This window comes from Rhinoraja longicauda, chromosome 16, assembly GCF_053455715.1.
Source record: "Rhinoraja longicauda isolate Sanriku21f chromosome 16, sRhiLon1.1, whole genome shotgun sequence".
Lineage (NCBI taxonomy): Eukaryota > Metazoa > Chordata > Chondrichthyes > Rajiformes > Arhynchobatidae > Rhinoraja > Rhinoraja longicauda.
The window spans coordinates 5,475,358-5,489,680 of NC_135968.1; the positions used below are offsets into that span (position 1 = coordinate 5,475,358).

A 14,323-nucleotide genomic window follows, 5' to 3' on the forward strand; every position below is an offset into this window, starting at 1 on the left:
TCCCATCTCCATCTCTTTTTCAACATTTTCACCTTACTGCAATAAGATCCCGAAAAGGCGACTATCCAGGCAAAGTTGAAATTCTGCCTATCCCGCTCAGTTACTCCAGCATTTTGAATTTTACTACAGGTAACAAGTTTAATGGTTTCACCATGATGTGACTCCAATCGCAAATCACCATGGTGAGCAGTTAACTACTGCACGGACTAGGCACACACCATGTCAATGGTATCGAAAAACCGGTCCGGAATCCGCAGACAACAAAGACGCGCGGATCCATCAGCGAATGTCCTTTCGCTCAGTTGGCGGACAATTGCAAGTCATTGCTGGTTCAAAACAAAACGTTGCAGTATTTGAACAGATCTTTCGGCACACCATGTCGACACCGATCATGGTACCAAACTAAACTAACCACATCTGGCGACACAATACCCTTATCCCTACATCACTTGCCTGTTCAGGTGCCTGTTCAGGTGCCTGTCTAAATGTCGCTTAATTGTTATGATATATACTGCTTCCACTGGTTTTGGCATATATGATCTGTATATATATGTCTATGTGTGAATATGTACACAAGCTAACATTGTTCTCGTTTATTATATTGTTTCCGGTGTACTATGTTTACATTTTCTATTCTGTTGTTGTAAGTAAGAATTTCATTGCTTTACCTGCAATAAACGACAATAAAACACTCATGATTCTTAACAGGTCGAAAAGCTTCTTCAAACTGAGTCCAGCATCTGCAGTTCCTGATGTCGCCATACAGCTGGGGGGACTGCTGGGTCGGGCAGCATCTGTGGACATAAATGCATTTACTTCCACAGATGACGCATGGCCCGCTGTGATCCTACAACACACTGGGATGAGCTACGTACAGATATATCTTCATTTCGGAAGTGGGAGTCACTCGAAGACCACAAGGCATGCGGCCAAATAGCAATAAATTACTTTTTCTAATTTAAATTACTCCCCGTCCCCCTCCCCCTCCACTCCACTCCACTCCCCTCCCCTCCCCTCCCTTAACCTTTTCCTCCCCCTCCCTCCCCTTCTCCTCCCCCATCCTCCACCCCTACCCCCCACTCCCCACTCACCCCGTTCACCCTCCACCCCTCCTCCCCCTCGCCCCCTCCCTCCCCGCCCCCTTCGCCCCCCTCCTCCCCTCAGTGGACCCGTTGGCGGCGAAAGCCACTTACCAGTGTCCCGTGCTTGCAGCGCAGATGGGCGGCTTGCGGCGGCGGCTGGGGCCCGGAAGGAACTGGAACTACACCTTCAGGCGGGCAGTGCGGCGCCGGGAGGCGCGCACAAGATGGTGGAGCAGGAGGAGGAGAAGGAGAAGAAGGAGCGCGGCCGCCATTTTTGTGGAGTCGTCGATGACGCCGTCGGTTGAAGCGGCCGTCGTCGACGACGCCGTCCGTGGAAGCGGCTGGTGGAGGAGACGCAGGAGGTGGATGAGAAGAAGCTGTCCGCAGGGGGTTGTATTCCGGTGATAGCGCGGGGGGGGGGGGGGGGGGGGCTGGGGCCGGGCGGGAGCGGGGACTCGACGACGCCATCAGTTGAAAAGGGCGCTCGAGGAATCGGAAGGGAACGATAAGTCGATAAATCTCTCTAACTTAAAAAACATAAGACCAATTTAAATGAAACTTTTCATTAATAATGAGGCCCACCGGAAATTGGAGGAACAGCACCTCATATTTCGCTTGGGCAGCTTGCAGCCCAGCGGTAGGGACATTGACTTCTCCAACTTTAGATAGTTCCTCTGTCCCTCTCTTCCCCTCCCCCTTCCCAGTTCTCCATCTATCTTTCTGTCTCCACCTATATCCTTCCTTTGTCCCGCTCCCCTGACATCAGTCTGAAGAAGGGTCTTGAACCAAAACGTCACACATTCCTTCTCTCCCGAGATGCTGCCTGACCTGCTGAGTTACTCCAGCATTTTGTGAAATAAATACCTTCGATTTGTACCAGCATCTGCAGTTATTTTCTTACGTCACCAGGACAATGGTGATTAAGGTGATGCTAAAATTGTGGCGCTATCGTTTACCGTTTTGGCGTAGTCCCACAGCCAAATCTCAAAAAAAAATATATACACACACACACACACACACACTTGTATATATATATATATATATATATATATATATATATATTCTCCTAACTTCTCCCTATAATCCTGACATATGTACCTTTGCTACTCCATGCGCATCCCAACCCATGTATTTTAAATCTATTCCAACTTTTATTCTTGCTGATTTAGTGTACCTGTAATAACATGATCAGGGAATGTGTTCCAATCTACCATGTGTTCAATTCGCGGAAGTAATTAAATTTGCACAATTAATTGCAATCTCTAAGTTAGTATTGATCTTTACCTCATATAACTTATCAGAACTGTTAGATGGGCAAACTTGATCTGGAGTTGCAGGCATGTCCAGTCTTTGACTGAAGCTCAGCTGGATTGTCTTTCACTCTGGTTTGGTTGTTATCTTGGGTACATTACTTTAACAGATATGATGGCATCTACTCTTAACATTGTTCTACTTTCCCCAAAAAATTACGTCTATGTTCTGAATAGGGGTAAACGGGATCTGTGCAGATGGGCAAAGGTTGGTATGAATGTGGCGTGCCAAAGGGACCACTTCTCCACAGCATGACTCTGACTCCTGTCTCAATGAAACAATTTATCAATTTGTACCAATGCACATAGTGAGCTAGATTGAGACAATAGTCTTATTTTGCTTATGTAAAATCAGAAGTTGGCTGGGTTGAGCTGGAAGTGGTTAGGCTGTTCAATTAATTCTTCGAACTGAGCTAACTTCAACAGTTTTTATTCTTGGCACATCGTAAATCATGACTACTTGACTGCCTAATCTTTGGTTGCCCTTCATTTAATATTGTAGAGACTCTTCTGAATTCAGAAATGATTCTTATGGCAACTAACCACTGGGTGTCATATTAAACGTGTCTCATTGAATGTTGTGATAATTCAACAACGAGGTTTTGGTTTTTCAGTTTCGAGTTGACTGGTACAGATGACTTACTTTCACACCATTGACATCAATTGCAGATGCCTGAGCCTAATTATCATTCTTTGTGCTTTAGGAGATGCAGAATGAGCCTCAAGTCTTTGTGTTCAGAAGGACGAGCATTGTTACTGATTTGTAAAATGTAAAAGTCACTGGCAGAAAGTTGAATCGGGAAATCCTGTACTGGAGCACAGGTAAAATGTTACCTGACAATTCTTAACATATTGATAAGGTTCCACGTACAGTTATTATAAAAGTTAACTACTTTGACACCTTGGTACAAAAATGTTCTGTACCTGGTCTTCAATTGTTGGGAAATCCGAGAACTTGCTGGCATGATGTCAACTGGACTCAATCTAGACATTCATACTAAAAGCACGTTCCATACAAACTCCTTTTTTAGTTGGCCTACTTATGGTGGCAATAGATTAGTAAATATGACGGGCGGCACGGTAGCGCAGCGGTAGAGTTGCTGCTTTACAGCGAATGCAGCGCCGGAGACACAGGTTCGATCCTGACTACGGGTGCTGCACTGTAAGGAGTTTGTACGTTCTCCCCGTGACCTGCGTGGGTTTTCTCCGAGATCTTCGGTTTCCTCCCACACTCCAAAGACGTACAGGTATGTAAGTTAATTGGCTGGGTAAACGTAAAAATTGTCCCTAGTGGGTGTAGGATAGTGTTAATGTACGGGGATCACTGGGCGGCACGGACTTGGAGGGCCGAAAAGGCCTGTTTCCGGCTGTAGATATATGATATGATATGATATGACAGGGCGAGGGGTGTACTAAATCAGCTCTAGCTTATGAAATACCAATGCACAGACATTTTCTTTAATTTATTTAAAGGAAGCAAAATTCTTGATTTGTTAAACACTTGCAGTGAACTTGTTCGTCTCATTTGCCCCGATTGAATGGCGGAGTGGACTTGTTTGGCCACCATAATAGGAAATTCTGCTCGTATGACTTATGAACTTATGAAAAGGAGGTTAAGGGACAAGACTTATTCGAGCACAGTCATAAATTAAATTAAACACAGAAAATATAGAAGGAATATTGATGGTTGTGTATTCAGTGAACCGAAAGACCAGTGTGCTGCATCTAAATTTGGATGTAGAATATATGTTATATATTCGAAAAGTTCGGAAGAGAAGATGTACACATGGGAGGAGACCAATGTTATTAAAGGGTCCTGAACCCGAAGCAATAAATGTTCGTCTTTCCAGAATTGGTGCTGAATATTTCCAGCATGGATTTAAAAAAAGATTTACTACATTAAGTTGGATTTATGGATGTTGAAGAAATTAGGCCCGAACGCAACTGTACCATTTTGGATCGTGGCTCCGTGTCTTCAGGACATTGTCTACATTGAGTGAAACATGCCTATTTGTGCCGTAAACAAGATGACAATTAAGTATGAAAGCTTGCTTTGAGTTGAAGCGAGCCAAAGGAAGACTCGTTCATTCACTTATCCAGATGAGCAAAATGCATCAGAGTCTCAGGGCCCCTTGAAGACGAATTGATGCGATGTTGATCAGAATCCTGGGGGAACCACAAACAGAAATACTGAAATAAACACAATGCAACTGTAAATTGTGAGGTTTCATATGCCCTTTTGGATTGCTTCACTTGTATGTTGGTCCTCTTTAACTAGAGTAAGGGAATGTTACGATGACATTTAAAAAGCTCCTACTAAAATTACACAAGATGCTTTTACAGATTTAACTTAAAAGCATACCCCCAGAAACCACAACAAATGGCAGGTGAACTATTTGAAACAACATTGAGTAGAGGGGCACTTGTTACAAACCACAAGCATTGTCTTGGTTGCACACTCCTTGACCAGAAAAAGGCTTTTTAAAAGTCGGAAATTTGGGACAAATGAAAATTGATGATCCTATGAATTATCTACCCAGAGATTATTAAACAAATTGATAGACTGGGTTAAAAAGTGCATCACAGGATAGGGAGTAAGTCAAGAACTGTGCCAGGGCAGAAGGTGTTCTCCAAGTGTTCAATGTTTATTACTTTGTGAAACCACCTGCCACAAGGACCCAATTGCATTATATTACAGGATCCATCCAATGGCCCGACGAAAAATAAAGTCAGTCAATTCTCACCCAGCAAGGCGAGCGACATCCTTGGCCTCCCTCAACTCTGTAGATTGGGCAGCACTATCAGAAAGGTAGGAATCATCATCAGCAACTTCTACGCAGGATATAAACGAAGAGATGTGCTGCTGTTTCCAGACGTATCGTTGTAATATATGCAAGAATAAAAGGATCAGTCAAACTTTATAGACAAAGTGCCAGTAGAAAATCACACATGAAATGCTAATACCAAGGCCAAACCAAGAGCCCCGGCAACCTACACAACAAGTAGGCCAACTAGGGAGATTGGCGAAAGTAGAGGCCTGATCCGAAGGCCTTCCTTGGACAATTGGCGAGTTCATTTTTGCATTCAATAGTAGCCTTGGAACGGTAAGATTAAAGTGTAATTAGAGAAAGACAGGCCATTAGATTGAAATGCTGTAATGACAAACAATATACAAAGAACGATCAAATTGCAGCTCGAATACCTAGAAGCGCTAATCACAAAGCGTTCAATGTACAAAGCAACACCTGGTATAAATCAAACAGGGAAGCTGGTTAGTACGGATGATACCCAAATGTAGCATAATTTAGTACACCTCCAGGATAATACTGTCCAGAGCCAAACGTAGTCGAGAATTGGATAGCCTAGTAACGGGCCATTCAGCTCGATGCATCTTTCTCATCCATAGGTAGCCATCTATATCATTCCCATTTGCCAGAATTGCTTCTGCATCCATCCATTCCATGCACATTCAAGCATGCATTAAGATACTTCTTAAATGTTGCTTCCTTTCTCAATTTACATCATTTCACTCCAGATATCAATTACTGAAAAACAACCCCATGATCCTATGCAAGCTTCTTCTCTTGCGCCTGAAACATACCATTTAATTTTTAGGCACACCTACCTTGGGAAACTGACACCAACAGTGCACACCTCTAATCTGTATGCGTCAGTCATGTTACCTCGCAGCCTCCTTTGAACCAAAGAAAGGAGACCTAGCCTCCACAATCTTTGATGTGCCAAGCCCTCAAATTCAGGTAGCTTCGTGGCGAATTTTATCTGCACCTCTCAATACTTTTTCCCATAGTATGGAGAACCAGTCGATATATTTGTACCGCTGTAACTGAGTCAAAGAAGCATACAGTATGGAAATAGGCCCTTGGGTTCATATTCGTCTATGCCAACGAAGATGCAATATCCAAGCAAGTCTCATGTCCCTCAACCTTTCCTTATAACTGTCCAAATATCTTGGAAAGGTTAATAAAACCTATCTCAACCACTTCCTCGAGCAGCCAGCTATTTATACCCAACATCCAGTGGTGAAAATTGCATCTCATGTTGCTTTCGCCCCATAGGCTTGCTTCGTCTATGCTTAGTTTCATAAATGAAAAGGAGGCCCTGTGGGCAGCATAGAATTTAGTAGATACGATTTGAAATGCATGCGAACGTCTCATCTCGAAGGATTTTCGCCCCCAGGCCGGAGGGAGGCGGAGGCACAGGTCTGCATTCTTCTGCGCTTGCCAGGGAATGTACCAGGAGGCATGGTGGGTGGTTTGGCAGAGGATGAGCGAAACAGAATTGCCGAGGCTGAAAGCAAAAAGGAGTGGCGTCGGCGAGCCTTCGTGGGATCTGGCTGATAGTGTAGAAGAATTTGAAGATCTTGATTCGAAACGTTGTTTGACCTTTCACACCAGATGTCTGAGTCACCCTTTCAGACTGAAGGATCCCAAACCGAAACATCACCTATCCATGTTGGCCGAGATGCTGCGTGACTCGCTGAGTTATTACAGCAGTTTATGTCCTCATGTTTATCCAGCATTTGAAGTTCCTCCTTTCCCCATTAATAATTGAGAGTTCCAACACCATTCAAAAGAATGGCAGTTTATATTTTACTAGGTACCTCTTTGGAATAATTACTTTTAACAAGACAAGGATTTATAAAACAGAAACCTTAAAACTCATTGCTCTGAACAAGCATTCACCAGAAGTAATAAAACCTTCCGAATATCCAAAGATTCTCAAAACAATAATGTTTTAACCTGCATCGTCGTTTTTTTCAAATAGACGGATAGGGTTTACGGCAGCCGTTGGTACTCCACGTTTTCCATGATTAAGAGGCAGAAGTATCTCGGCGCTGCATTCCATGTGTACTACTTTCTTAATCGACCGATCACTAGTACTGGACTTTAACCTGCATTAGAGGATTAGTATGATTTGCGGAGGAACAGATGACCATCTTCATAGTGCGACGCTGATCAGGTGTAAGCAGACCTTTAATAATGTTGAGGACGCATCCAACGTAAGTCGTGCTAATGCCGCTGATCATCAAATCAAATGAAGTGCGCCCTTTATTTCGGGTCGCGGTTCTGGGAGCTTTGCTCTGTAGCTAATCTTCTTAATTAACCATTATCGGATTTTCAGTTTGTCCTTAATTCTGATTCCGTTCCCTTTTTTAATGGTTCAACAAAGGGCCTTCTGTCAAACGTAAATTCTGTTTATATTTCCGTACAGACCGTCTAACCTGTCGAGTGCTTCGTTTCAGATTTCCAGCACTTATACTTTTTGTGACTTCTACAAGTTATTTTTTCGGAACTTTATGTTTTCCCAAAATGTCTTCAGAATCAGCAACAATCAACAGAAAAGTAGTTTATTGCTATTTGGCCGCATGCCTTGTGGTCTTCGAGTGACTCCCACTTCCGGAATGAAGATTTATTTGTATGTAGCTCATCCCAGTCTGTTGTAGGATCACGGCATCTGTGGAAGTGAATGCATTTCTGTTCACAAATGCTGCCCGACCCAGCAGTCCCCCCAGCTGTATGGCGACATCAGGAACTGCAGATGCTGGACTCGGTCTGAAGATGCCTTTGACTTGAAACGTCGCCTATCCTTTCCTTGCACAGATGCCACAGACGCCCGCTGCGTAATTCCAGCATTTTTGTGTTTATCTCCAATAGTTTATTTCCTCAAAACTCCTGCATCTGCGCCTTTTGCTGTAATCTTGCGTTCCATGTCTACTTTTGCCGGGGCTGTCCAAAAATATTGAAAAACAGTTTCCCAAAATTCAAAGAATTAAATTCTTGAGTCATGTATGATCACGGCAGATCTAAACACAAACTAGGAAGTCACCGCGGATTCCTTGCATCTTAATCTTCTGGATCGGCCAAACATCGGGAACTTTATCATCGTTATGGCCCAACATCCACAGCTCATCCCTCAACGATCACCCCGTCACCTGCTCCAAACAATCGAGGGGGACATGACCTGCCGTTGATGAAATTGTGCTGCTTGCTCATAATTAACCCGTTGTCTTCTAAATGCAAGTAGATCCTATCTTAAAGAATATTCTCCAAAATCAGGGCGGCACGGTAGCGCAGCGGTAGAGTTGCTGCTTTACAGCGAATGCAGCGCCGGAGACTCAGGTTCGATCCCGACTACGGGTACTGCACTGTAAGGAGTTTGTACGTTCTCCCCGTGACCTGCGTGGGTTTTCTCCGAGATCTTCGGTTTCCTCCCACACTCCAAAGACGTACAGGTATGTAGGTTAATTGGCTGGGTAAATGTAAAAATTGTCCCTAGTGGGTGTAGGATAGTGTTAATGTACGGGGATCACTGGGCGGCACGGACTTGGTGGGCCGAAAAGGCCTGTTTCCAGCTGTATATATATGATATGATATGATATGATCTTCCCTGCAAATGAAGCGAGGGTCATTGTTACATAATTATCTTCCAAATGCGAGTAAATCTGAACATAAATCGTCTCCTAACGCTTCCACGCTACTGACGCGAGGCTTAATGTTATAATATTTCCTGGATTATCTCCAGTTCTCTTCTTGAACTATGCAAGAACATTGACGGCCCTCTGGTGCTCCGTTCTCCGGGACCACACTTGTGTACCGAGTGGATCCAAAGATCAATGTCAGTGCACCTGGATTGATGATTGATGGAGCTGGTGCAACTGATGTTTTTTGATGGACTTTAACTAAGTCTTTGACAAGGACTCTTCTTGTACGCAGCTCCAGAAGATTAAGTCACATGGAATCCAAGAGGATTTAGTATGTTGAATATCATAACAACTTCTCCTTTGACTCCTCCCACTTCCTCCAAACCAGAGGTGTAGCTACCTCTTGCTCTTGCATTGATGCTACCTCTTGTACCCATGTAGAACTCACGGACTTCATACACTTCACTACCAATTTCCATCCTGCTCTTAAATATACTTGGACTATCTCCGACATCTCCCTCCCGTTTCTGGACCTCACCATCTCCATCACAGGAGACAGACTAGTGACTTTCATCCACTATAAATCCACTGACTCGCATAGCTATTTGGACTACACTTCTTCCCACCCTGTCTCCTGCAAAAAGTCTATCCCCTACTCCGAATTCCTCCGACTCCGCCGCATCTGCACCCGGGATGCGGTGTTTCACACGAGGGCATCAGAGATGTCCTCGTTCTTCAGGAAACGGGGCTTCCCCTCTTCCATTATAGATGAGGCTCTCACTAGGACCTCTTCTATATCCCGCAGCTCCGCTCTTGCTCCCCCTCCCCCCATTCGTAGCAAGGACAGAATCCTCCTCATTCTCACCTTCTCACCTTCCACCGCATCAGCCATGTATATATATATATATAGATCATATATGCCAGAAGAAGTGGTAGCAGCATATTATCATAACAATTAAGCGACATTTAGACAGGCACCTGAACAGGCAAGAGATGCAGCGATAAGGGTATTGTGTCGCCAGATGGAATTAGTTTAGTTTGTCACGATGGTCGGTGTAGACACGGTGTGCCGAAAGATCTGTTCCTATACTGCAACGTTTTGTCTTGACTAAGTTTAGGGCTCATTCTATGAACCAGTAATAATTTCCAATTTTCCGCCAACTGAACGAAAGCAGATTCGCTGATGGATCCGCGCGTCTTTGTTGTCTGCGGATTCCGTACCGGTTTTTCGATACCATTGACCTGGTGTGTGCCTAGCCCATACAGTAGTTAACTGCTAACCATGGTGATTTGCGATTAGAGTCACATCTTGGTTAAGGTATTAAACTTATTACCTGTCGTTAAATTCAAAATGCTGGAGCAATTGAGCGGTTTCGGCAGAAATTTAACTTGACCTGGATCGTCGCCGTTTCGGGACCTTCTTCAAACTGATTGCAGTAAGGGGAAAATGCAGGAAAAGAGATGGAGGTGGGACAAAATCTGGCATGGATTCAGATGAAAGAATCGTTGTTTGGCCGATGGATGAACAAATGTTAGAGATGAAAGGAAGACGAGGGCTGAGTCAGATTAGGAGAGGAGTGTGGTGAAATGTAAGTCCAAGGGACGGATATGTGGAAGGGGCCGGGGGCAGGATGTGGGATAGGAGCAGACATGGGTGCGCACTGGAGGTAGAAGACGGGTGAATAGGGGGATGGGTGGGGGGGGGGGGGGGGGGGTACTTAAAGTTGGATAATACAATGATCACACAGTTAGGTTGTAAAATACTCAAGCGGAACGTGAGGCGCTGTTACGTGGGGCCTCCCTCTGGTAATGGACAAAGCCCAGGACAGAAAAATCTGTACGGGAATTGGAGACTTGTTATAAGTCCTTTCCTAACTGGCAAAACAATGAAATTATGCCGAGATTTAAGCATTGTTTCCAGGAGGAAATTCGGTCTCGTTCAATTAATTGCTGAAACAAGTAATTGCAGATACTGGTTTATTCATAAATGACTCCAAGTGCTGGAGTAACGGGGCGGGTCTGTGCCAGCACGAGGTTTAGTTCACTTTAGTTCAAAAGTACAGCATGGAAACGGGCTCTGCGTTCCATCAAATCCACGCCGACTACTGATCACCCATAAACTAGTTAAAGTTAACTCACTTTTGCGACCACTCCGTAAATATTTGGTGCAATTCCCACGTCACGTCTCCGAGGTTAGGATCGAATCGACTCTGTGGCACTGTCAAGCAGCAGCTCTACCAGCTGCGCCACTGTGGTTTAAATTAATTGTTTACGGACTAGAACCCACGTCAGTGGAAGATTACGAAACTTATTTGTGCGAAAAATTGAACTAAAATCAGCGTTGAGGCTATGTAATTGTCCCCGAGGTCTTCAACGACGGATACAAAAGGCAATCGGATAACAGGCTGGGATAACACACGAGCTCCGATCTCTTCACGGAAAATGCACGTTCCGCCCAGAGGTCCAATCTACGCCATTTATTACACTGGACTTGCAGCCTTCGCAATCCCAGGTGAAGTATTCCAGAAATGTATTCGTTCTGTAAATGAATACCGGCCCGGTCTTTAAAGGGTGGTGAACAAAAACTCATATTTGAGCACATCGGAGCCAACCGCAGGAGGAATTGTGCGTATTTGCGAAAATCCATTCGATGCTGTGGAATATGAAACAACATTCAAAATTGATAACAGTATTTGTTCGGGGAGCTATATCGGAGGTTTCAGAAGAAGTCGTTTATACATCCAAAGTCGGAGCGGGACCATTCGAATGAAACCTGACGTATCCCTGTGGAACGTTGTTAAAAGCGAAATTTAGATCACCTTTTGGATATTGACGGAAAAATGGCAGAGGTGTTTAATCCAGGAAAGTGTGATGTCGAATATCAGGAGAACGTGTGCAGTTGATGATAAGACCCTTCGCAATATTAATATACAGCGGGGTCTTGGGTCCAAGTACATACCTCACAGAAAGCAGCAACGAAAATAGACGGTACAAAAAGAGTGTGGTTTGCCTTTGCTCATGGGTCGGAATATTGAGTTTCAGAGTCAAGAAATCATGCTGCAGGTTTAAAATGTCTGGTGAGACAAGCTCTCTTGGTAACTTGAAGGCTGAAGGTTGTTGAATCGGGTGGAGCATCACGATGACATTGATTGAGTTAATAGACGGACCAGCACGAGAAATTTGCTCCTGTTTTCCCAAACTGTTTTGCGGCTATGAAGAAAATACTGATATGTAAATATATCTATGTATATATGAATATGTATATATATATATATATTCTGTAGATATTCTGGCCAGCATTCAATTCTCTCTTTTACATGGAAACCACAGTTAACGTAAATATAAGATGCAAGTTATGAACTTGAATGTTTTGAAAACTAGAAGTGGGTGGCGGATGCCGGGAATGCTCTGCCAGGGGCATTGGTGGACCCAGACACTGGAGTGGCATTTCAGAGGAATTTAGGTAGGCACACGGACATGCAGGGAATGGAAGTGTATTGATCATGTCCAGGCAGAGGGGGTCAGTTGGAATCATGAATGGCACAGATATTGTGGACGGAAGGGAATATTCCTGCGCTGTACGCTTGCAGCCACAACGTTTTACAGCACGGAACACGGCTCTTCCGTTCATCTTGTTCATGACGATCAATGTGGCACTCGGGGTTAAACCCAGCAAAAAAAATTCGCGCTAAGTTTAACCTTCAGAATCGGAATTATTCTCGCTTTACAAGTACAATTTTGACACCCAGAGTCGGGGAGCAATTCAGCTCCATGGACTTTGGTTTGTTTCGCTTCCGAAATTACCTGTGGCTTTCCGGTTGATTTTGTAGATTTATGTCAAGTCCTCTGGTTAAATTAATGAGCTGGACTCCGATTTGTAACGAATTAATCTGTTATTCTACAATTAATTATCTTTCTCTCTCGTACAGTCAATTTAACAGCGATCGTGATCCTGTCGCGAGGAAAGTGCGGGCTCTCCAAATGTATCTCTCGGTACCTGTTGTCCATGGCGGTGACGGATCTCTTGGTTATTATCACGGCAGTTGTACTAAATCGGGTTCCTGGCATTTATTTCCCAGGTAGTCTTTTGAACATTACTCCCGTATGTAGTCTGAGCATTGCAGTCATCTATGCCGCCAGAGATTGTTCCGTCTGGTTAACCGTCGCCTTCACCTTTGATAGATTTGTGGCCATTTGCTGCCAGAAACTCAAAACAAAATATTGCACCGAAAGGACGGCAGCCGTGGTCATCGGAACAGTTAGTGTTTTGTGCTGCCTCGTCAACATTCCCTGGTACTTCATACACGAACCGATCTACATGATTAACAACGTCCCTTGGTATTGCAAAATGAAGAATCTGGTATATTCCTCACCCATATGGGCAAGTTTTCATTGGCTCGACCGCATTTTAACTCCTTGCCTCCCGTTCCTCCTCATGCTTCTTCTTAACGCTCTGACCGTCAGACACATTCTCGCGGCGAGTCGAGCCCGCAAGAGGCTTCGGGTGCAGAGTAACGGGGAGAAGCAGAAAGACCCCGAGATGGAGAGTCGGAAGAAGTCCATCGTGTTACTCTTTGCCATCTCTGGTAGTTTCATCCTGCTATGGTTGACTTATGTCGTATATTTCATCTATGACCGAATTAACGTTCACATCATCAAAGGAGCCAAAACTGTATTTCTTCTCCCAGAAACTGCGAATATGCTCCAGCTATTGAGTTCTTGTACAAACACATTCATTTATGCAGTGACTCAGAGAAAATTCAAAGAGCAATTAAAGATGCTCGTGTTATCACCTCTGACTTTAATAAGTAAACTTGTTAAGCGTTGATATGGATAAATGTTAATGTGGTTTCAATATAACCCACTGCATGGTTTATATCTGCAAATAAAGTATTTATCTGGAGCTACCAAGCAAAAACATTTAAAAAAATGCTTCCTAATTTTGTGCCCAATGCTTAATGTTCAGTTTAATGTAAATATTACAGTACGGAAACCTGCTATTCGGCCCTTCGTATGGATGCCAAGCAATGGAGCCCCATCTGTATTTATCCCATCTCCAGTACTTGGACATTGCTTTAAAGATGCAATTCGGAAAGCGAGTATGTTACATAGCTGAAAAAAATATGTTTTAAATATGTGTTATTGCCTTCACATAAAATGGAAAATTCACGAGGACTCGCCGGTCCGAGTTTTTAGGAGAAGCTGGGCCGGCTGAGACATAACTTTTTGGATCGTAGGAGCCTGAGGGGTGACCTTTTAGCGTTGCACAAAATTATGAAGAGCTTGGTTAGAGTGAATGTTCACTGCCTTTTCCCCAGAGTAGGGCGTTGTTAAAGAAAGGGGCTAAGGGCTTAAAGCTAGTGGGGACAGAGTTATGAGTAACCTGCGCAAGCCAAAGAACCAAACACAGTTACGGTCCTGATTCAGTGCTGCATAACCCCATGACTATAACATGATGTAGCGTGTTGCGTTTAACACTACTAATACGT

The 14,323-nt window shown here is 44.0% G+C and overlaps 1 protein-coding gene across 1 annotated transcript; it reads left to right on the top strand.

The window, feature by feature from the left end:
* Positions 1 to 1,370: 1,370 nt before the first annotated feature.
* LOC144600786 (putative G-protein coupled receptor 139) lies at positions 1,371 to 13,662 on the top strand. The gene is made up of 3 exons (XM_078412678.1): positions 1,371 to 1,444; positions 11,201 to 11,346; positions 12,764 to 13,662. The coding sequence occupies exons 1-3, from the start codon at positions 1,371 to 1,373 to the stop codon at positions 13,660 to 13,662; spliced, it is 1,119 nt and encodes a 372-aa protein (XP_078268804.1).
* Positions 13,663 to 14,323: the final 661 nt, after the last annotated feature.

Coding starts and splice junctions, on each gene's coding strand:
- LOC144600786 (XM_078412678.1), top strand. CDS start 1,371: ATGACGCCGTCGGTTGAAGCGGCCGTCGTCGACGACGCCGTCCGTGGA. Junction 1,445..11,200: donor TGGTGGAGGAGACGCAGGAG/GTGGATGAGAAG, acceptor ATTGTCCCCGAG/GTCTTCAACGACGGATACAA. Junction 11,347..12,763: donor TGCAGCCTTCGCAATCCCAG/GTGAAGTATTCC, acceptor TCTCTCGTACAG/TCAATTTAACAGCGATCGTG.